The sequence below is a fragment of the Pelophylax lessonae genome (genome assembly GCF_965119305.1).
Source record: "Pelophylax lessonae genome assembly, chromosome: 11".
Lineage (NCBI taxonomy): Eukaryota > Metazoa > Chordata > Amphibia > Anura > Ranidae > Pelophylax > Pelophylax lessonae.
In genome coordinates this window covers 173,317,521-173,340,764 of record NC_138778.1, presented here as the reverse complement: position 1 = coordinate 173,340,764, position 23,244 = coordinate 173,317,521, and the positions used below count along the sequence as shown (strand labels likewise).

General features: G+C 43.4%; 1 protein-coding gene across 2 annotated transcripts in view; it reads left to right on the top strand.

Annotated features, from left to right (window-relative positions):
- SPOP (speckle type BTB/POZ protein) overlaps positions 1 to 16,963 on the top strand; it is a 77,643-nt gene extending 60,680 nt beyond the window's left edge. For both annotated transcript variants that reach the window (XM_082272744.1, XM_082272745.1), the window contains exons 10-11: positions 13,531 to 13,673; positions 16,260 to 16,963. In XM_082272744.1, the coding sequence (XP_082128870.1) occupies positions 13,531 to 13,673; positions 16,260 to 16,404 (288 nt within the window). In that variant the 3' untranslated portion in view covers positions 16,405 to 16,963. The remainder of the gene's footprint in view (positions 1 to 13,530; positions 13,674 to 16,259) is intronic.
- The last annotated feature ends 6,281 nt before the right edge of the window (positions 16,964 to 23,244 follow it).

Here is a 23,244-nt window from a genome sequence, read left to right as displayed (position 1 = left end):
CTTTTTTTTTTTTTTTTTTTTCCCTCCCACCTCAAAGTATGTTGACATTTCTCAAGCTGGCGGATAATCGCAATGTGTAAACCATTTAATTGATACAGGACTGCCAAAGATTTGGAGGCACTTGGTCAGTAGCATTTAAACAGAACAATAAACTGGAAATGCAGATAATTTAATGAAAACAATCACGGCCCATTCACACTTTGCCATGAGATGTGTTAGTCCCCGTTCACACTAGGGCGACCTGGTCGCCTCACAGGTCGCCCTAGGTCGCCTCCCATAGGGAAGCTGCGGACCCGTTCTAATAGGAGCGACACAAGTCACTCCGACTTAGAAAAAGGGTCCGGAGCTTCTTTGGGGCGACCAGGAGGCGACCGCCATAGACTTCAATGTTATGAAGTCTGTGGCGGCCGCTCCGAGGTCGCGGCACGCTGCTCGCACCGCGACCTCGGAGGTCGCGGTGCGAAATAGCGTCGCCCCCTATGTGAACGGGGCCTTAACGTCTGTATCTCATGTATTTACACATGACAGCCCAGTATCTAAGGGGCTTAACCCATTCTTTTTTAGGAAAGCATGGCATGTGACGCAGTGTGGTAGGCCACTACTGTAAAAGTGTGGTGGAATGCCATTAAAAATGAATGGCACCATGGTGATGATTTCCATTTTAAAGCAGTGATATTTATAGAAGCAGTGATACCCATAGAACATTGAGCTGCAGTTTGTAGTACTTTATAGGCAAGAATTGGCTTGTTTGTGTGCTTTTAGGAGGGGAGTAATAAAAATAGGCAGCATCATTGTTTGTTTAATGGTGAAGGAAACATAAAAAGATAAATTTAGGTGAACTTGCGTAATGTTAAAGCCTAAATCTAGGAAGGGAGAAAACATCCTCCACACTGCAGTAGTTCAATACTTGTTACATTTAAGGAGTAGAAGAGGCAGTACTATTTACCCTAACCACTTCTGGACCGGAAGATTTCCCCCCTTAAAGACCAGGCCATATTTTGCGATTTGGCACTGCGTTAATTTAACAATTGCGCGGTCGTGCGATGCTGTACCCAAATAAAATTGATGTCCTTTTTTTCCCACAAACTGAGCTTTCCTTTGGTGGTATTTGGTCACCTCTGCGATTTTTATTTTTTGCGCTATAAACAAAAAAAGAGAAACCATTCTAAAAAAAAAAAAAAAAAAATATTTTTTACTTTCTGCTATATAACATTCTCTAAAAAAATGTAAAAATCTATTTTTTTTTAACATTTTAAGCCAATTTGTTTTCAGCTACATATTTTTGGTAAAAAAAAAATCCTAATAAAAGTATATTGATTGGTTTGCGCAAAAGTTTTTGCGTCTACAAACTAGCGGAAAGATTTTGTCATTTTTATTTATTTATTTTTTATACTAGTAATGACGGTGATCAGCGAATTTTAGCGGGACTGCAACATTTCAGCGAACAGATCGGACACCTAACTGATATTTTTCATACTTTTGGGGGGGACCAGTGACATTACTACAGTAATCAGTGCTAAAAAATATGCACTGTTACTGTAATAATGACACTGGAAGGGAAGGGGTTAATACCAGTGGCGATCGAAGGGTTAAATGTGTCCCTAGGGGGTGCTTTCTAACTGTGTGGGGGGTGTACTTATGGAATGAACACAGAGACCTGTGTTCCTAAATAGGAGGAACACAGGATCCCTGTGTTCATTGCTGACAGAAAGTTCTGTCTCCACTGGGAGCGATCACGGGTGCCTGGCGGCAATCGCAACCGCCGGACCCGCAGATTAGCTTCCCCTGTGGCGAATGGGCGCTCCCGCGCCCCCACTCGCGGTCCTGTGAAGCGACGTACGGTTACGTAGTTTTGCGGGACAGAGCCGACATACCGCAGTATATGTACTGCTGGCGGTCGGAAAGTGGTTAAACAAATTTTTAGCAGGCATTAGCACTTCCTGAAGCTTGTTTACAAACTGGAGCTGAATGGTACTTTAAAAGCTTCAACAACAGGCTGTAGAGAGGAGGCTTTGCAGGACCAGTCTCACTGATAGAGGGAGCTTGCCAGAGTAAGGAGTTTGGTATTGCAACTTATTCTCTCCCCCTGGGCAAAAATTAGCATATTTTCCCTTTGCAGTGTAGAGGCCCCACTACAAGGGTCATTTATTTCTTGTGCCTGGAATTGGGCTTTAATATATGTAGTGCTGCAGAGGTTGTTGGAGATTGTAGCGTAATTAAAGTCCCTCGTTCGAAAACTGTGGGCTGGCAGGCTCTTTATTGCAAATACACCTACCTGCCCTGCTCACAGTCCTCTTTTTGGAATGTACTCTGAGCTGCACAAGAGCACCTCAGCTTACATTCTGGCACAGATCCTGTGTTTCAGGACCACTGCACGGGAGTGATGTCATCAAATGCCAGCAAATGAAGATGGGCAAAGCTGGGTAGAAGATGCTAGTGCTGGACATACTACTATTGAAAGAGAAGTATCACAGAGTTTAGCTTCACTTTGAGAAGATAGTTGGAGTCTTGGGTCATGTTGCAGTAGACTGCTAGAGATCAATTCCATTACAGTCCACCAAGGTTCTAAAGTTTCAGTTATGACAAGCAAGGGCAGCATATGTGCTGTCCATAGCAGTGATCTCCAAACTGCGTTTATCTGGCCCTTTGGGCACTTTCCTTCCCACTGAAACCAACAACGGGGCATAATTCTGGTTACTGGCATCAACAACAGAGTAGTAATTCTGATTTTATTTCATTGATTCCAGCGATGGAGCACTATCCCCCCTCCATTAACACTAACAATGGGGCTCTATTCCCCCCCCCCCCCCCTACTGACACCAGCGATGGGGGCACTCTTTTCCCCTACTGACACCAGCGATGGGGGCACTCTTTTCCCCTACTGACACCAGCGATGGGGGCACTCTTTTTCCCCTACTGACACCAGCGATGGGGGCACTCTTTTCCCCTACTGACACCAGCGATGGGGGCACTCTTTTCCCCTACTGACACCAGCGATGGGGGCACTATCCCCCCCCCCCCCACTGACACCAGCGATGGGGGCACTATCCCCCCCCCCCCCACTGACACCAGTGATGGGGGCACTATTCCCCCCTACTGATACTAGCGATGGGGGGCACTACTCCCCCCCCTTCCCCGACAGCGATGGGGGCACTATTCCCCCCCCCCCGACACCAGCGATGGGGGCACTATTCCCCCCCCCCCCCCCCGACACCAGCGATGGGGGCACTATTCCCCCCCCCCTGACACCAGCGATGGGGGCACAATTCCCCACCCCCCTTCCCCGACAGCGATGGGGGCACTATTCCTCCACTGACACCAATATTGGGGCACTATTCCTCCCCCTTATGCCAAAGATGCACTCTTTACTCCCACTGACATTAGGATAATTTCTACTCCAATGGCCAGAGTCTGGCCCCCCTAAATTGTGAAGGACAGTAAACTGGCTATTTGTTTAGAAATTTTGGAAATTAAGAATAGCTTTAGGTGACTAAGTTTAGACATGGTTCTTCTATGATCCAATAAATCCTTAACCTTCAAGAGACCCGCCGTCTGCCTTTCCTATCTTCCCCCTTTCACAGCATTTTGTGTTTGATTTAATTTCAGGTAAACATTAAAGATCTATAGTAAACAAGTGGCAATAACATACAGTAGTTAAGTGGTCTACCTGTCGCATATTATTGGTGTCTATATCTCACTTAGTAAGTAGTTGATTGATCTTAGGGCAAAGAGCAATAAAGTGAACGCCGTTAGTCCTTTGATGCACTGGTAAGATGCCACAGTGTTATAAATACAAGGAGGGATCGTAAAAAGCAATGTAATTCAACTACAGACAGGTTTAGCTGCCGTGTCAATAATGCAACAAAGTTGTAGTAATTACAGCTCTTTGAGGAAAAGACTTTCAGCCGTCTTAAGAAAGCCACAGGGATGTGGCGTGCCTGCTATAAAGTAGAGATATATTCGAAGAGACAGTGATTAAATTGAACTAGACAAACATTTTTCTTACGCGGATCAGCGGAGAATGTGTGAAGTTTATTGCAGATCCCTTCGCTTAAAGCACACTAATGCTATAAAAATAAAAAGACAAGAGTAACCTTGCTCCAAAATGTGTTACAATAGAAAAATAGGTATTGTAGCCAAAAAGCAGCCATCTTCTATCTTTTGCTCATCCACTTTGTGTTGGCAATGTTTCCCTGTTGTGATATATTTGTTGCCTACATTCTGACGTATACGTTTTTATGTATGCGTGTGTGTGTGTGTATATGTACAGTGGATATAAAAAGTCTACACACTCCTGTTAAAATGTCAGGTTTCTGCGATGTAAAAAAATGAGACAAAGATAAATCATTTCAGATCTTTTTCCACCTTTTAATGTGACCTTTAAACTGTACAACAACAAACTGAAATCTTTTAGGTGTAAGGAAGTAAAAATAAAAAAATAAAATATGTTTGCGTAAGTGTGCACACCCTTAAACTAATAATTTGTTGTTGAAGTAGCTTTTGATTTTATTTCAGCACTCAGCCTTTTTGGGTATGAGTCTATCAGCATGGCACATCTTGACTTGGCAATATTTGCCAACTCTTCTTTGCAAAAACACTCCAAATCTGTTAGATTGCGAGGGCATCTCCTGTGCACAGCCCTCTTCAGATCACATCATAGATTTTCAATTAGATTCAGGTCTGGGCTCTGGCTGGGCCATTCCAAAACTTTAATCTTTTTCTGGTGAAGCCATTCTTTTGTTGATTTGGATGTATGATACGTTTTGGGTCGTTGTCATGCTGAAAGATAAAGTTCTTCTTCATGTTCAGCTTTTTAGCAGAAGCCTGAAGGTTTTGTGCCAATAGTGATGGTATTTGTAACGGTTCATAATTCCCTCTACCTTGACTAAGGCCCCTCCCTGTTCCAGCTGAAGAAAAACAGCCCCAAAGCATGATGCTGCCACCGCCATGCTTCACTGTGGGTATGGTGTTCTTTTGGTGATGTGCAGTGTTATTTTTGCACCAAACAGATCTTTTGGAATTATGGCCAAAAAGTTCAACCTTGGTTTCATCAGACCAGAACACATTTTCCCACATGATTTTGGGAGACTTCAGATGGGTTTTTGCAAATATTAGCTGGACTTGGATGTTTTTCTTTGTAAGAAAAGTCTTCCGTCTTCTCACTCTCCCCCATAGCCCAAACATATGAAGAATACGGGAAATTGTCATGTGTGCCACACAGCCAGTACTTCCCAGATATCCCTGTAGCTCCTTTTTAATATTGCTGTAGGCCTCTTGGCTGCCTCCCTGACCAGTTTTCCTCTCGTCCTTTCAATAATTTTGAAGGGACCTCCAGTTCTTTGTAATGTCACTGTTGTGCCATATTTTCTCCATTTGATGATGACTGTTTTCACTGTGTTCCATGGTATATCTAATGCATTGGAAATTATTTTGTACCCTTCTCCTGACTGATACCTTTTAACAATGAGATCCCTCTGATGCTTTGGAAGCTCTCTGCAGACCATGGCTTTTACTGTAGGATGTGACTAAGAAAATGTCAGGAAAGACCTACTAGAACAGCTGAACTTTATTTGGGGTTAATCAGAGGCACTTTAAATAATGACAGGTGTGTACTGACTCCTATTTAACATGAATTTGAATGTGACTTCTTAATTCTGAACACAGCTTCATCCCCAGTTATAAGCCGGTGTGCACACTTATGCAACCACATTATTTTAGTATATATAATATAATATATATATATATATATATATAATATATACACACACACACACACACACACAGTGGAGGAAAAAAGTATTTGATCCCCTGTAGTTTTTATAAGTTTGCCCACTTATGAAGAAATTAAGGGTCTATAATTTTTATCATAGGTGTATTTTAAATGGTCGAGACTCGAGACAGAATATCAATCAAAAATCCAAAAAAAACACATAAAACAAATGCTATAAATTTAAGTTGCAGTTCAGTCCGTAAAATAAGTATTTGATCCCCAAGCAAAACATGACTTAGTACTTGGTGGAGAAACCCCTGTTGGCAAGCACAGAGGTAAGACGTTTCTTGTAGTTAGTGACCAGGTTTGCACACATCTCAGGAGGGATTTTGTTCCACTCTTCTTTACAGATATTCTCTAAATCCTTAAGGTTTCTTGGCTGTCACTTGACAACTCAAAGTTTTAGTTCCCTCCATTAATTTTCATAAGGTTAAGGGTCTGGAGACTGGCTAGGCCACTCCATGATCTTAATATTGTTCTTCTTGAGCTACTCCTTTGTGGCCTTGGCGGTATGTTTTGGATCATTGTCATGCTGGAAGACCCATCCATGACCCATCTTTGGTGTTCTGGCTGAGAGAAGAAGGTTCTCATCCAATATTTTACAATACATGGCCCCGTACATTGGCACCTCAATGCGGCATATCCTTTGTTTTATGTGTATTTTTTGGTTGGTATTCTGTCTCTATGATGATAACAAAATTATACCCTTCATTTCATTTCTATTGTAAGTGGGCAAACTTACAAAATCTGCAGGGGGGTCAGATACTTCCCCCCCCCGACCTGTGCTGTGTGTGTGTGTGTTTGTGTGTGTGTGTGTGTGTATGTATATATATATATATATATATATATATATATATGTGTGTGTGTGTGTAATATATATATATATACACACACACAGTATCTCAAAACATGAGTACACCCCTCACATTCATGTAAATAGTTTATTATAGATTTTCATGTGCCAACACTGAAGAAATTACACTTTGCTACAATGTAAAGTAGTGAGAGTACAGCTTGTATAACAGTGTAAATTTGCTGTCCCCTCAAAATAACTCAACACAGCCATTAATGTCTAAATCGCTGGCAACAAAAGAGTACACCCCTAAGTGGAAATGTCCAAATTGGGCTCAAAGTGTTAATATTTTGTGTGGCCACCATTATTTTCCAGCACTGCCTTAACCCTCTTGGGCATGGAGTTCATCAGAGCTTCACAGGTTGCCACTGGAGTCCTCTTCCACTCCATAACGACATCACGGAGCTGGTGGATGTTGGAGACCTTGCGCTCCTCCACCTTCTGTTTTTGAGGATGCCCCACAGATGCTCAATAAGGTTTAGGTCTAGAGACATGCTTAGCCAGTCCATCACCTTTACCCTCAGCTTCTTTAGCAAGGCAGTGGTGGTCTTGGAGGTGTGTTTGTGGTCATTATCATGTTGGAACACTGCCCTGCGGCTCAGTCTCTGAAGGCAGGGGATCATGCTCTGCTTCAATATGTCACAGTACATGTTGGCATTCATAGTTTCCTCAGTGAACTGTAGCTTCCCGGTGTCGGCAGCACTCATGCAGCCCCAGACCATGACATTCCCACCACCATGCTTGACTGTAGGCAAGACACACTTGTCTTTGTACTCCTCACCTGGTTGCTGCCACAAACGCTTGACGCCATCTGAACCAAATAAGTTTATCTTGGTCTCATCAGACCACAGAACATGGTTCCAGTAATCCATGTCCTTAGTCTGCTTGTCTTCAGCAAACTGTTTGCGGGCTTTCTTGTGCATCATCTTTAGAAGAGGCTTTCTTCTGGGATGACAGCCATGCAGACCAATTTGATGCAGTGTGCGGTGTATGGTCTGAGCACTGACAGGCTGACCCCCCACCCCTTTAACCACTTGCCGACCGCCGCACGACTATCTACGGCGGCGGTCAGCCCCTCACAGGCAAAGTGACGTAGGTCTACGTCGCTCGCCTGTGAGGGTTTAGGGAGCGAGCGCGCGTCGCCGGAGGCGCGCTCCCGCTCCCGCGTGGTCACGGACCCCCCCGCGCGCGTGACCGGCGGACCCGATCGCCGCCGGCCACTCTGCGATCGGCGGGGGAGAGGGAGATAGTCAGGCAGCTTGTGTAAACAAGCTGCCTGTCATTCTCCTCTCTGTATGAGAGCTGATCACATGGATCTACTATGTAGATCCATTGATCACTCTGCATACAGTTGAAGCCACAGCCAATCACAGTTAGAATCACGCCCCTAGGGACACACACAGCCCCTCCCTCTCAAATAAAGTTAACCCCTTCACTACCAGTGCATTTTTACAGTAACAGTGCATATGTATAGCACTGATTACTGTAGAAATGTCACTGGTAACCCCAAAAGTGTCAAAAATGTCAGTCAAGGGTCCGATCTGTCCGCCGCAATGTCGCAGTACCGCAAAAAAAATCGCAGATCGCCGCCATTACGCGTTAAAAAAAAAAACAACAAAAATGACAAAAATCTTTCCCTTTGTTAGTAAACGCAATAACTTTTGCGCAAACCAATCAAAATACGCTTTTTGCGATTTTTTTTACCAAACATAGGTAGCATAAAACAAATTGGCCGAAAATATTAAAACATTTTGATTTTTACATTTTTTTTGGGGGGAATTTCATATAAAAAAAAGGGAAAAATATTGCTATTTTTGCAAAATTTACGCTCTTTTTTTGTTTATAGCGCGTGATCAAAAAATCGCACAGGTGATCAAATACCACCAAAAGAAAGCTCTGTTTGTGGGAAAAAAAGGACGCCAAATTTGTTTCGGTACAGCGTCGCACGACCGCGCAATTGTCCGTTAAAGTCACGCAGTGCCGAATCGCAAAATGCCCTCTGGTCGTTTAGCAGCCAAATCCTCCGGGGCTTAAGTGGTTAAGCTCTGCCGCAATGCTGGCAGCACTCCTACTTCTATTTCCCAACGACATTCTCTGGATATGGCCCTGAGCATGTGTACTCAACTTCTTTGGTCGACCATGGCGAGGCCTGTTCTGAGTGGAACCTGTCCTGTTAAACCGCTGTATGGTCTTGGCCACCGTGCTGCAGCTCAGTTTCAGGGTCTTGGCAAACTTCTTATAGCCTAGGCCATCTTTATGTAGAGCAACAATTCTTTTTTTTTTTTTTTTTTGGGGATCCTCAGAGAGTTCATTGCCATGAGGAGCCATGTTGAACTTCCAGTGACCAGTATGAGTGAGAGTGATAATACCAAATTTAACACACCTGCTCCTTATTCACACCTGAGACCTTGTAACACTAATGAGTCACATGACACCGGGAAGAGAAAATGTCTAATTGGGTCCATTTTGGACATTTTTACTTAGGGGTATACTCATTTTTGTTGCCAGCCGTTAGGCATTAATGGCTGTGTGCTGAGTTATTTTGAGGAGATGGCAAATTTACACTGTTATACAAGCTGTACGCTCACTACTTTACATTGTAGCAAAGTGTAATTTCTTCAGTGTTGTCACATGAAAAGATATAAAATATTTACAAAAATGTGAGGGGTGTACTGTATAGGGTGGCGGACAATTTGGCGCTGGGAGGGTCACTGCCATCGCTAGTGATGCTAATTCAGTGATAATACTGTACACTGACACTGTATTTGAGTGTTACTAAACCCACAACATTAAAATAAGTTCTGTATATGAAGTATTGCATGCTTGTTATAATCACTGTGGAAACTAAGCAGTTAATCCTGCACCCTGTGCAAAAAGGCTGTTTAAAGGAGAAGTACAGCCAGAGTTAGTTTGGCTGTACTTCTGTGGATCACAGGAGTGCAGTTCGTTCTGCACTCCTGTGACCCGTTTTCAGCAAAGAGTGGGCTGAAGTCTGCTCTCTGCTGATGTGAGAGTCGGTCAAGGTTCTGCTTTCATCACGACCACTGAGTTGGGATTCGTCAGATCCCTGGACCGATACAGGCTCGATACGAATTGCTGAAAGCCTGAGGCGGGTGTTCCCACCCCCTCCATAGCTCAACGCTCCAGTGAGCGAGGAGGGGACCGCGCAGAGAGCTGTGACTGACAGTCAGCAGCTATCTGCTCGGGGAGCTGTGAGAACTGAGCAATCGGCAGTGTTCGAATGCTCGGTTCTCAGTGTAGAGGCCTCGATGCTGCATCCTCCTAGGTAAGTATGAATCTAAAAAAAAAAAAAAAACTAAAAACCCATACTTTTTTAATCTTGTCTTCTCTAATCCTCCCCTTCTTCCACTTTCTACAAGCCATCTCCTGATAAGACAGAGCCTTTGGAGTCACTTTGCACATGATCCGTTGGGTGTGTATTGCTAGAGAGTTTGTTTTTCTAGGGAGAGTGCATGTGATCAGCACAGGGCCAAGCAGCACTATCCAGACAGAGTGTCAGCGGTCCTCCAGCCGCATAGGACAGTCTGAATAGAATGAAAACCCCTTCTATAAGCTTTAACCAGACACTGATAGAAGTCACAAGACTGCAATATACTGCTGATGAGAAATTATTTAGCAGTTTATATACTAAAATAATTGCATTTCGATGTTCTGTGAGAGACCAGATATAGTGAATGCAGGGTCCTGGGTTTAGTAACAGTTTAATGACACTGGATGGGAAGGCATTAACATCTAGGGACAATCAAAAGGGTTCCTTTGTGCCTAGTAAGTGTTGTGTGTATAATGTGCGCTGCTTTTACTTACAAATCTGGCTGTTTTTTCTCCCTGCTGTTTAGGAAGAAGAAACAGCCAGATTGCTGTTTACTGTGCACAGAGTTGTGTATAAAACACAGAACTCTGTGTTTGATTGGACACAGCCAGTCAGCAGGTTTCAGCTGAAATATGTTGCCAAACACAGCACAGGTTAGCAGGGGGCACATGCATGCTCGCCCCAAACATGGAAGCCAGACTGCAATGTACATGTTCATTGCCAAGCCTGCACCTGTTGCTCTCTCGCAGTATATTTACTGTGAACAGTCGGCAGATGGTTATTTGAAATTTTTATATTGTAATGAGGATTAAAGAAGAAACTAGAAGTCCTAGACCTAAGAAAATGACTACATTTGTTTGATAGAACATAAACTCCTGCGTTCTCTTGTCTGGAGATAAGCAGACTTATTTGGTTAGAGAATGAGACCGGGGGTTTGTAAAACTGGTATAAGATTCAGAAGGAAATCCAGTTGCATTTACAGTAAGTAACCATTCAGCTGAGTTATGTATTCATAAACTACTTAAATGCCAACCTGTGTATACCCCTTCTTTACCAGACCAATTGTTTCAGTGTAATAGTTTGACGATTACTCGGTCTGGCAACATTATACCCGCATATGTTAATTAGAGATTAAAAAAAGCCCACACTCATTGGTGGTCATGGGAACTTTAGTATCAAACCTTTAGGAAAAAAAAAACAACTCTCACAACTATTCATTATCAGTGGTGGCTGGGGTCAGATAGTTTTCTGCATTCATAAGTACCCAAATGGCTCCCCTGAATACAGCTGCACTTTGTGCTATAGGGCCACAAACATAGTCGCTGATTAGTTGCTGCTAGTTTGGGGTGCAGTCAGAAATTCAGCAGAAAGGCACTCTGTTTCCATCCATGGTTGGTCATAGGCTGTCTGGCATTGATTTGCACAGTCTACAAACCTGACAGCGCTTCTGTTTGCATACTGTATGCATGCAAGCCACATTTCACTCCACTGGTAAGAATCCACAAATCCTTGCTGACAGCCCCCCTGGCCACTCGTTTGTATGAGGCCTCTGACTTCCCACCTTCACATTCCATCTCCCAGTCCTCTTCATTTCTGTGTTTACTATTGCAATTTCTGTGTCTGCTATTTGCAAATGAGGAAGGGGAGCTTCCGCTGTTGTTGTTGAGCTGAATGTTTATAAACACAACTATTGTTTACCATTGTGATGACTGTGATTAGTTCACAGCAACCACACGGTACAGAGCCACTCTGATAGGCTCTGTACATCATGGCTGTAATCTGTGCTTTCCAATGACAGTTTAGATCACAACGTGCATTAGTGTTTTCTGAAGTGGTGTTTATAAACAGCACTCCAGAAATACACTCCAGCTCCCTGACGTTTTTTTTTTTTTTTTTTAAACAATATGATCCTATGGAGGTAGATAAAGTGACCCTGTCAGCCCAAGTATTTTCAACATGCCTGCTGAAAGAAGACGACATATACTTACCTTTCTAGGAACCCATTTCTAAAAAAAAAAAAAAAAAAAAAAAAAGCCACCACTTCACTGCCTTCCTGGCTGATAAATTCCTACGTGCACCCCTGTCACTCGCAGTATTTTTCCCCCATTTTTGTACATCACTGCAGAAGGTATGAGCCGATGGGAGAAACCATAATGGAGCAGGTATTCGCGAATAGTTCATCTAACCAGTTGAATACTTGCAGAGGATAATGAGCAATGCAATGGCACGTTTTCAAGAAACGGGCTGCTGAAAAATTTTATGCAGACTTCTTTCAGTAGATGTTTACATACAGGCAATCCTATGATGACAGTTAATTTAACTTCAAACTTTTTTATATTTTTAAGAGGAAGAGAAGAGTTAGAACCTTTGAATGGCTTTTATTGGTGTCTGACTCCTTAGTAAGGAGATATTTTCTCACTTCTTGGCCTACTGTTCTGGGGTCACAGGGACAGGAAGTGATGGGAAACTTCTGCAATTGGGAGAGAGCAACAAAAATACTCTTTACATATAAGAGTTAGGCCGCCATAAACAGCTTGAATCTCAGCTGGAGTTAGGCCCCCATACACACCTTGAATCTCGGCTGGTTCAGCGGGGGTCGGCCAATATTCTAATCATTAATGAGCAGGCTGAATGTACCAAGTTGATCGATTAAAGCGGCGTTCAGGCCTATTTTGCAATTTTAGTGATTCCTGGAGTGCTCACTATGCTGATCAACAATTGGGCATTTTCAATTTTTTTTCGGGGGTCCATTACCTTATTTTCAGGGCATTTTTGATTGTACTTCCTCCTTCTCCCCCCTCTGTGGCCACGGCCACCGACCTCCCTCCTCTGTGGCCACGGCCACCGACCTCCCTCCTCTGTGGCCACGGCCACCGACCTCCCTTCCGCCTTTGCATTGCATCCTGGGAGATGTTTGTCATCACTCCCAGGAGGCTGGAATCAGGAAGAACTCCCAGAACACTCCCTGGAATCTGGAAGAACACAGCAGCTACACTGCGGCTTCAGATGCCCACATCCAAGATGGCCGCGCTCAGACAGCGTTTTTAAAAGTAAGATTTTGACTAAAATCCAATACTGTACACCTTGTAAGTATGAGAATAGCCGTTCTGTAAAGGGCGATGGATTAGTATTATAGGGGTATTTTTAGTTAAAAAAGGTATTTGAGGCCGGAACTCTGCTTTAACTTTGGTACAACCAGTCTGTCGGATTCTCTTGCGATTAGCTGCTGTCATAGCGGCTAGCAATAATCACTGTCCTCTCCTGGCAGGGACAGCGTGGTTGCAGGAAAGAAATTCACACTGTGTATGGCCAGCCTAAGATCCTCAGAATAGCCCTAAGAGACAGGGAGGGCACTAGTTGGATAAAAAGAGCTTTTTGTTTGTTTGCCCTCTTATGATAAAGTGCAGGGTGCTGTTTCTGTGCTGGTTATGGGCTGATATTACCTGTTGCTCAGATACTTCATTAGTTGTAATCAAATGTTCTATGTAAATAAGTTAGAATACATTAACCTTGATAGAACAGCACCCATGAAGAAATTGATATTTTCTCAGCCAGACCTTCTGCTTCTCTCTGCAGTACGCCCTGGAACGTCTGAAGGTGATGTGTGAAGAAGCTTTGTGCAGCAATCTGTCTGTGGAGAACGCCGCTGAGATCCTCATTCTGGCTGATTTACACAGTGCAGACCAGCTTAAAACACAAGCCGTGGACTTTATCAACTAGTGAGTGTCACTTGTAGGATGTTTACTATACTTTTATTTTTCTTCACTTCAGATATGTGTGTGGCTGTCATCAGCTAAATGCAAATAATATTGTCAGTATGAGTTAATATTTAGAAATTTTTATTTTTTATATCGTTTTTAATACACAGAACATCCAATCTACATTTAGGGGTTGATTTACCTAAATTGAAGAGTGAAAATTCTGGTGCAGCTCTGTAGAGAAACCAATTGTCTTCCATTTTTCTTGTTAAAGTGTTTTGTAAAGTCTTTTTTTTTTTTTAACAAACGTTATACTTCTTCTGTGCAGTTGCATTTGCACAGATTGGCCCGGATCCTGCTCTTCTTGGGTCCCTCTTCTGTGCTCCTGGCTCCTGTTGAGTGCCCCCACAGCAAGTAGCTTGCTGTGGGGGCACCTGAGCAAAGTTACAGCTCCCTGTGTCCATTTAGACACTTGAGCTGCGACCCGCCCCCTCGTCCTCTCTCTCCTGATTGGCTAACTGACTTTGACAGCAGCGGGAGCCAATTGTGCCACGCTGCTGTCTTAGCCAATGAGGAGGGGAGTCCCGGGCAGCTGAGACACTCCTGCAACATCGCTTGATAGAGATGGGCTCATGTAAGTATTGGGGGCTCAGGGGGGTTGCTGCACTCAAGGTTTTTTTTTTTTTTATCTTAATGCATAGAATGCATTAAGATAAAAAAGCATTTTGCCTTTACAATCCCTTTAAAGTTTAACTGAACAAGCTGAAGTTAGAACCGGCTTGGCTACCATGCACAGCTGCACCAGATTTTGCACTCTAGGCTTAGTAAATTAACCCCTAAATCACTTTCCTTTTTTGATTGTAGTGAACTAAGATTCAAGAATTGTTGCAGCTCTGACAGCCAAGCAAATGCATTTATTTCATACTTCATTATTGCAGATTTCCTATGTCATTTGTGCATCTCTAACCTTCTAATTGCATGGTGATTCAGTATCATTGCATCTGTCCAATATGCAGGGAGCTATGATGCTAAACCATTGATTAAAATTGCAAGAATGGTTGGCCAGTGTCATAGATTTTATTGCCATGCTTTCCTCAGCATCATGCAGTGTTCACAGCCTGTAATGCTGCATGTCTGCTCTGGGTCCAGTGTATTTGTGGCAATTCAGAGTATCAATGCAGCCATTGAAATTGTGAATTACTCAGCCTTTAGTAGTCTGTGGCAGTGAGACAAACATTTAACCTTTACATGAGCCCTCACTGACCTCTGTAGCTACAACCACCGTGGAGGAATTCATCTTCGCAGTTCACACAATCTGAACTCCAGTCAGGTACGTTTTTACCTGGTTCAAAAACAATCAGAATCTCTCTTTCGTTCATTGCCGGACACAGCTGCTGTTATTCTTGACCATTGGGTTATGCTGCCCCCTACAGGAGTAGGACACTAGGCAGAAAAAACTTATGGCTACACCCATGGGCAGTCGGAGGAGTATACACCCTCTTCCTGCTCTAGTCACTCAGTTTTGTTACAAGCAGTGTCAGCAGAATTATAACTCCACAGAGGGGTGGGTGCTGTGTCCGTCAATGAACATCAGAGAAATGGATTTTACGGTAAGACAAAAATCCCATTTCCTCTTTCGTTCATTGACGGACACAGCTCCTGTCATAAACAGTAGCCAACCAGGCGACAGGGGCTCAACCAAAACAACTAGATCCCACCTGAAAAAAACAATACACCCTCGAAGAGGATCAGAGGCTCTCCTCTAGACGCACAAAAACAGTACATTTTTTTTTCACAAGGAGCTGATGTCAGAAGTGAGAAAATTGTGAATGAATTCAAAAGAAAGGCATTCGTTGTAAAAATAGTTGTTTGTGTGCAAGTGAAAAGGGTGCTAGATCCAGGATTTCACCCTAAGAGTCGGTTCACACTATGGCGACACTACTTCGGGGCGACTAGTGAAGTCGTCGTGCACCGCGACTTCGGCGCGACTTGCACAGACTTCACATAATGGAAGTCAATGCAAGTCGCTCCGACTTCGGTCAAAAGTAGTGCAGGAACCTTTTTCTAAGTCGGAGCGACTTGAGTCGCTCCTATTAGAACGGTTCCCATTGCACTGAATGGACCGCGACTTGTCAGGCGACCAAGTCGCCTGACTAGTCGCGGTAGTGTGAACCGGGACTAAAGCCGGCCATACATAGATCGAAATTCAATCGCTTCAGCAAGGACTTGATCGTACCAACCAGCCTGTTGGATTTTTCTACATTAGATTACTGCCAGTAGCTATAGTCACTAGCAGTCACCATTGTATTCCGCCAGCTGGGAAGGCTCCCCGTGCCTCCCGCTGGCAAAAATACAATTGCTTCTACTGTGAATTTTGAAGATGAATTACTTTGTAGTACCTGCAGTTACAGAGGTCAGTGAAAACCTGTTTTAAAGCTAATTTACTGCTTGTTAGGATTATATACATATTTGAAGGCTGGCCAAAGTTTAAAGCAGAAAGCAAAATATGGTTTGAAAAAGTTAAGGGAAGATTTTCTCCTATTTGGTAACTTTTTGTCTAGAACCGTTCATTTCTTCTCATGTTTGTCTCCTGTTGTCTTCCTACAGCCACGCCTCTGATGTCATGGAAACATCTGGCTGGAAATCCATGGTTGTGTCTCATCCACACCTTGTGGCAGAAGCTTACCGTTCCCTGGCGTCTGCCCAGTGCCCTTTCCTGGGCCCTCCTCGCAAGCGTCTGAAGCAGTCTTAATAAACTTTACAGATTGTTTAAAAAAAAAAATGTCCTGGAGCCACTCTCGTCTTTTCCTCCATCGCATGAGAGACACTGGTGGGGGAGGGAGTGAGAGCGGAGGATTCGTGACCTCCCCCACGTCGTGTGTGTTGTCACCCTTCTCTCCTTTGCCACGTGGCCGGACTGAGCCTTCTGTCTCCCGTATCCTGTAAGGAGCAGGGAGCATAATGAACTTGCCCTCCTTGCAGGCGTTTCCCTGCTGGAACCTTAACCTTAACTTATCGGGGTGGAGCGAAGTAACTGTTGCACCCATTCTCCTCTGGAGGACTTTGGAATTCTGACGTTAAAGGGCTGGGAGCTTTTCGCTGCCCTCCGACCCCAACTGTTATTATTTTTGTTTTTGCTCCTGGACAATATGGGGGCTAAATATGTGTTTATACACTCTGGGATGCATTTTAATTTCTCTTAATATTGTGTTCCCTTATTGTGCCCCATTTCAGATTTCCACTACCGTAGCTCATCTTTTTCTTATGTTATTTGCTTTTGAAGCTTTTTCTCAAGAGGCATTTCAGACAACCCCCCCCCCACACGCACACACCACAATTGTCTTGTTTACCGTTGTGTATAGCTGACATGTCAGAAAGTGGTTACAGTGCTGGATGCAGTTTATTTTTTTGGGGGGGAAGGGGGGTGGAGATGAATTTTTGGCTTCTAGCCAGAGTTAGGATTAGTATTAATTTTGAATTAGGAGTCTGGACACCTCATATTATCTGACCACAGAGCAGTACATGGGGGGCATTGTAAAACAGGGTGAATAATTATGTGTAGAATCTGTAAGCCAGACAGCATGGCCAGCGGCCATCTGAGATTTTTGCGACATTTGGGAAAACATGCTCCCATTGACATCGAGGGAATAGACGCTGGCTCTTGGGATTGGTACAGACCTGCAGTAGAAGGAAGTTGTAGTGACTGTATCAGTGCTGGACAAATCCCAGGTAGACAATGTGCCTGAAAATATATAACTTTCATTTACTGTCAGTGGAAACCTTTGCACTTGCTTCCTCCTAGAAATAGTCTTTACACATAAGGCTTAATTCACAAAGCTTTTTAACATAAAGATAAGGATCTCTTTTTACCACGTGACTGTCATTACCAAATCTTTTTGAACTCCGCTAAAAGTAGCTGTCACTTTTTGAAAATAAGAATCCTTTTCCTGGTTTGTTAGCTTTGTTGGGTGAGCTGTCAGCCGTTGTACTGCTATCAATTCAGGTATCTAGCTGTTGTGCAGATCCGTTACCTTCAGTACATGAAACCACTGGTGTGTTAGAAGTGTGCTGATTAGGAGTTCTGACTTCACCTGCTGCATGCTTGTTTCAGTTTTGTGATACAGAAAATATTGAAGCCAGAGACTGCCAGGCAGTTAGCATTTTTAGAAGCCTACGTCGATCTCTAGTGACTGTTTCCTGTAAAATTGGCCTTTAGCTACTTGGTTGTATGGTATAGCTCCTGTATTCTGTATTTGTGTCTCCCTTTGCAGTCTTCAAGTGAGCCAGTGCTTTGTGGCAAAGAGCAATACAACAGGTTCATTTTCATGCCACCCTCCACAGCAGCACATGCTCTCTTTTCTTTTTCTCCACTGCTTCTCCTTCCCGCCATTGGGGCCAGTAAAGGAAGCCTAGTGTAAACTTGGAGTCTCTTTAGTTGTAGGCTATACAAGGCTCAGTACTGTCTCCCCAACCTCATGTAAAAGCACTGAACCAATTGCCAAGCACTAGTGCTAGCCTTAAAGGAAAAAGGTTGAGCGCACTCTAATGCCCAGGGAAATCCAGAATATTGCATAAAATCCAAATCACAGAAGCATCACTGTTCAAGATACCAGCAATTGTTAATGAATTTCATGCAGAATGCACTTGGTCATGACAGTTCTGACTAAGCACATTCTGCTTGAAACGCGTTAGCAACTAATGTCATCCTGTTATCTGGAACAGTGAAGTTTCTGTGATATGGATTTTTGGCAGTACATTCTGGATTTTCCTGGTCATCCTTTTTTCCTTTAATGCTTGGATTACTACGATCACGGATCGGACCAGCATCTGATTGCACAGTGGAGGGGCCAATGTATGGCGAGTCTACCGGCTTTTATTTGGTGATTTGTTAGCGCTGTCACAAGAGGGAAGGGGAGCCAGTCACATGCTCCTTCATACCTGGAAGTACTGGGTATTCTCCTTTCTCCCAGCGGCTCAATATGAGTGGCGTGGAAGGGCATAAATAATGAGTTTGTGCTGCTGGGGAAGTGGCGGGGGTATAAAACAAATCTTTTGCTTAGTCTGACATAGACAAAGCACAGGTTTGTGTTCAGCTTGCTTGTGATTTTAGGACACAACATGAATGCACATATGAAGATAAAATGAGTGGTGGTTAATTATACATGCATGCCGGAAGCATAGATGAGGTAGATTCGTGTTCTCTGTTCTGAAATGCAGTTTAAGCTCCACTCTATATGATGGACTAGAGACTTTGCTGCGCCCCACTGCCAAATGTGTTTCACTGCCCTTGGAAATGGATTAGGATTCAAATGAAGACCTCTGTGATGTTCTCACAAGAATACTGGATGGAAGCTGCAATAAGCCCAACGTATATTGTCCTATTTTCATGGAGTATTCCCATATGTACTGGGAAGAGTTACCAATATGTTACAAGGGAGGTGTTTGTGTGCCAGTAAAGGAAACTGTTGCTCAAAAAATGACAGATGTTGCCATTGTTGACAGTGCAAGCGCCTGGGCTGTCAGCTTTCATTCTGATCTCACTAACCTGGTGTGGTCAATAACCTAGTGGGTTCAGTTTATACTTGGAAGTATAGAGCCAGTGATGTCTTAAAGTGGCTGTGAACCTCTGACATGAAATTTGACAAAGTATATCCTCCTACAGTGTATACTTGTCTCAATTGGGAGCTCTAAGTGTAATTTTTGTCTGCTGCTTCATTCCTCTGCTTTCAGCATGAATCACTTTTGACAAGTTTTCCTGATACCATGAGAAAAAAGGTGACAGCGGAGGGACTTCTAGCTGATAGCCTTGGCTCTGTTCCTGTGTGGAAGGGGGGGGGGGGCTTTTCCCTCCAATCAGCTTTCAGAAATCTACTCACTGAGCTCTGCAGAGTGTAACTTTAGCTCTCTGCCATCTTTATTTCTGACAGCTCAGACACGCTTTATAAATTCTGGACTTTGGCGGTAGAGAAGAGAAGGCTGCAGATAAACAGGTATAACTTATGTAGGAGAATTCGTTTATTCTCTGTGTATCGCCTGAGACCTGTCACTTCACTGCGTATATGGAAGGGTTTACAACCACTTTAAAGTAGATATTAGCCTTAACTGGATAAAATCTAGTTTGCTTAGTTTTTTTTTTTTTCCATTTCCGTGCTCCAGACACTAATTGTCTCCATTCACTCATGCATTGGTTGCATATACTCCTTCTGGAACAGTTTCCTGACAGTGACAGACTACACCTGACTGCAATGCATAAAAGCTGCTGGGAGTCAGTTGTCTTCTTATAACAGGAAGTGGCTGAGCAAAGACCTTCCTAGTAGGGATCCCCATTAATTTTTAGATAAAAACTTCAGATTTAAAAATATATAAAATAAATAATATTTTTAAGAAGATTTATCATGTAAAAACTTATATTAGATTTTAGTGGCTGGGTTCATAATCTGCTTTAAATCCCTCTTTGAAGGCTTATCTAAAGTCATTGATTCATTAGGTAGCAATGCCAGGATAAAAATTTGGAGCTTGCACTTTAAAAAAAAACAAAACAGAAAACTTAAAGCTCAACTTCAGCCAAGCTGTCTGTTTCCCTAAGCTCTGGATCACACTGGTGCGGCTTTGAAAGCATACAATTTCAAAGCCGCAGATCAGTGCAATTTGCACCTCTGATTTAATTTCCACTTGCAACTTCGTTTAACAGAAGTGAATGCAAGTCGCAATGAAATCAGAAAAAAATGGAGTGCAGGATCCTTTTTCAAAGACGCTGCGGCATGAGTTAAGCGGCAATTTAAACGGTTCCATTGCTGACAATGGGGTGCGACTTGTCTTTTCCGACTTGGAATTGTCAAATCGCATGACAAATCTCACCAGTGTGTACGAGCCTAAGGGTCCTTTCCCAAAGGTGTTCCATTTTGTTTTATCCGTTCAGTCACTTTTTTTAAAGCAAAATATCGGATTCAGTTTTTCCCATTTGTTATTTTGACATCTACTTCCAATGCAAAAACAGACTGTTTACATCCGTTTTTTTTGTCCGTTACGTTTTTTTTAATGGAACAAACATAGGGCTTTGATCTGTTTCAAAAAATGGATGTAAAAGGATGATCATCCGTATATAGGTTTTTCCATAAAGATGCATTGATGTCCATTTTCCTCTGTCAACGGATGGATGAAAAACAGACAAACTCTACGCCTGCCGTGTGAAATCGGCCTAATAGTAGTAGGATATCGGAGAATTCCCAGTCTCTATGATGTTTTCTATGAAAAAGTGTGGAAAAAAATGTTAAATATTTTGCAGCTTGCCTATCTCTACTGATGGCGGCTGCTTAATTAATTTATTTTTTTAACTAGTGATTGGGCCAGAACCACAGGTCTTGTCTTGTGGTGTGACTACACTAACTCCAATATATCTATGGAGGAGTAAGAGCCACCCTTGGACAGCAGCATTGTCAGCCTCCAGAGGACGCTATTAGCTGGACTAGTAGATTTAGATGAACTTACCAGATTTAGGGTTCATTCACAAGAGCGCTCTCGGAAGCATTATCTGCAGCGGCTCAGTTTTCGGAGGGCATTTGACAGGTGGGGAGGAGGCGATCTATTACCTCCTCACTGCCTGATTTAACCCTATAAATGCTACTCTACTGCAGCACAATTTTGTGCATTGCATATGGTTGCAGGGCCCTTGTGGTGCAACCCTATAGACCTCAACTATTATAAGGCGTGATCGGCAAAGGCTGCGGCAAGTGATACACTGTTTAATTTTTGCCACAGCCCTGAGCAACTGCAAACTTCAAGGGGGTGGTAAACCCACAACTCAATTGCCCGCTTTTACTGCCCCTCGACTACACGTGTGAATTTGTGCGCTAAACAAAACACCACAATTCTGAAAAAAACAATATTTTTCACTTTCTGCTATAAAACCTTCTCAAAAAAAAATTTAAAAATCAAATTTTTTTATTATTTTAGGCCAATTTGTTTTCTGCTACATATTTTTGGTAAAATCCCAATAAGCGTATTTTGATTGGTTTGCGCAAAAGTTATCGCGTCTACAAACTAGGGGAAAGATTTGTCATTTTTATTTTTTTTTAACTAGTAATGGCAGCAATCTGTGATTTTTAGCGAGATTACGGCGGACAGGTCAGACCCCTAACTGACATTTTTGACACTTTTGGAGGGGCCGGTGACAGTACTACAGTAATCTGTGCTAAAAATTTGAACTGTTACTGTAATAATGACACTGGCAGGGAAGGGGTTAACCCAGGGGCGATAAAGGGTTACATGTGAGTCTAGGGTGTATTTTCTAACTGTATGGGGGTGGGCTTGTAAAATCAACACCGAGACCTGTGTTCCTAGATAGGAGGAACACAGGAGCTCTGCATTGATTCCGGAGAGAACAACGAGCTGCTGTGTTTACAACAGCAGGCCGCTGTTCTCTTTTTCACAGGGAGTGATCGCGAGTGCCCGTCGGCAATCACCGTGGATCGGCTTCCTCGCTGGCGAGTGGGCATGCGCCCCCAGGATCGCTCCCGTGGACTGACATACAGGTACAGCGATTCGCAGGAACCTGCGGCTGTATAAGTGTGGAGGCTGGTCGACAAATTATTAAAATAATTTTAAAAAATAACAATAAGGACTCGTTTACACCAGCTCATGAATGTTGTGTAGGGCGGTGGGATGCATGTGCACCATCATGGCAGTTGTATATAAGAGGCCAAGATGGCAGCCTCTTTAGCTGAAAACAACAGGAGCGTTTAGTCTTACTTTAGGTGGAAGTTTGCTTTAGGTGGAAGTCTGGTTCAATCATACCTAAACTTAAACCAGTGCCCACCTCTAATCAATGCCCTATACTAACTACCCTGTAAAAGGAAGATGCATTTACTCACCTATTCCCTAGGCGTTCTGGTCCAGGCATGTGATTTCCCCAGTGGCTGGCTTCAGTGAAGAAGAGAGATCGGTAACAACGGCTGCACTGCCTGTGCAGTGACATCACCCATAGGCTTACTATGAGGTATCTATAGTCTGCTGTCCCTCTACTCTGAAGCTAGAACTGGGAGCTGATCGCGTGTCCAGGAGTGCACAGGGGATAGGTAATTATACACGTTTCTTCCACAGCAGGCGTCTCCTTTCCAAACAAATGGCCAGGTTACTGTCCTTCAGATTAAAAGGGGTGCTGGACTGTGATCATTGGGAGTAGAAAAGGTCCCAATGTTAGTGGGAATAAACAATGCTCAATTTTTTGTGTCAGTAGGAGAAATAGCGCCTCATCTTTGTCATGGGAGGAATTGTGCCCAATCGGTGTCATTGAAAGAACCTATGCCCCATTATTGGTGTAATTGGGCCACATTGTTGGTGCCATTGGAAGGACCTGTGCCCTATTATTGGTGTCATTGGGAGGAATTCTGCCCCTTCATTGGTGTCAGTGGGGGAGGTTATGTCCCATTGTTGGGATCAGTGGATGAAAGTTGTGCCCCAAGGGCGCATAAAAGCAATCGAAGGGCCACAGTTTGGAGATCACTGCTCAACAGGGTAGTTAGTATAGGGCAGTGATGGCACCCCAGATGTTTTGGAAACGCATTTCCCATGATGCTCAACTTCACTGCAGAGT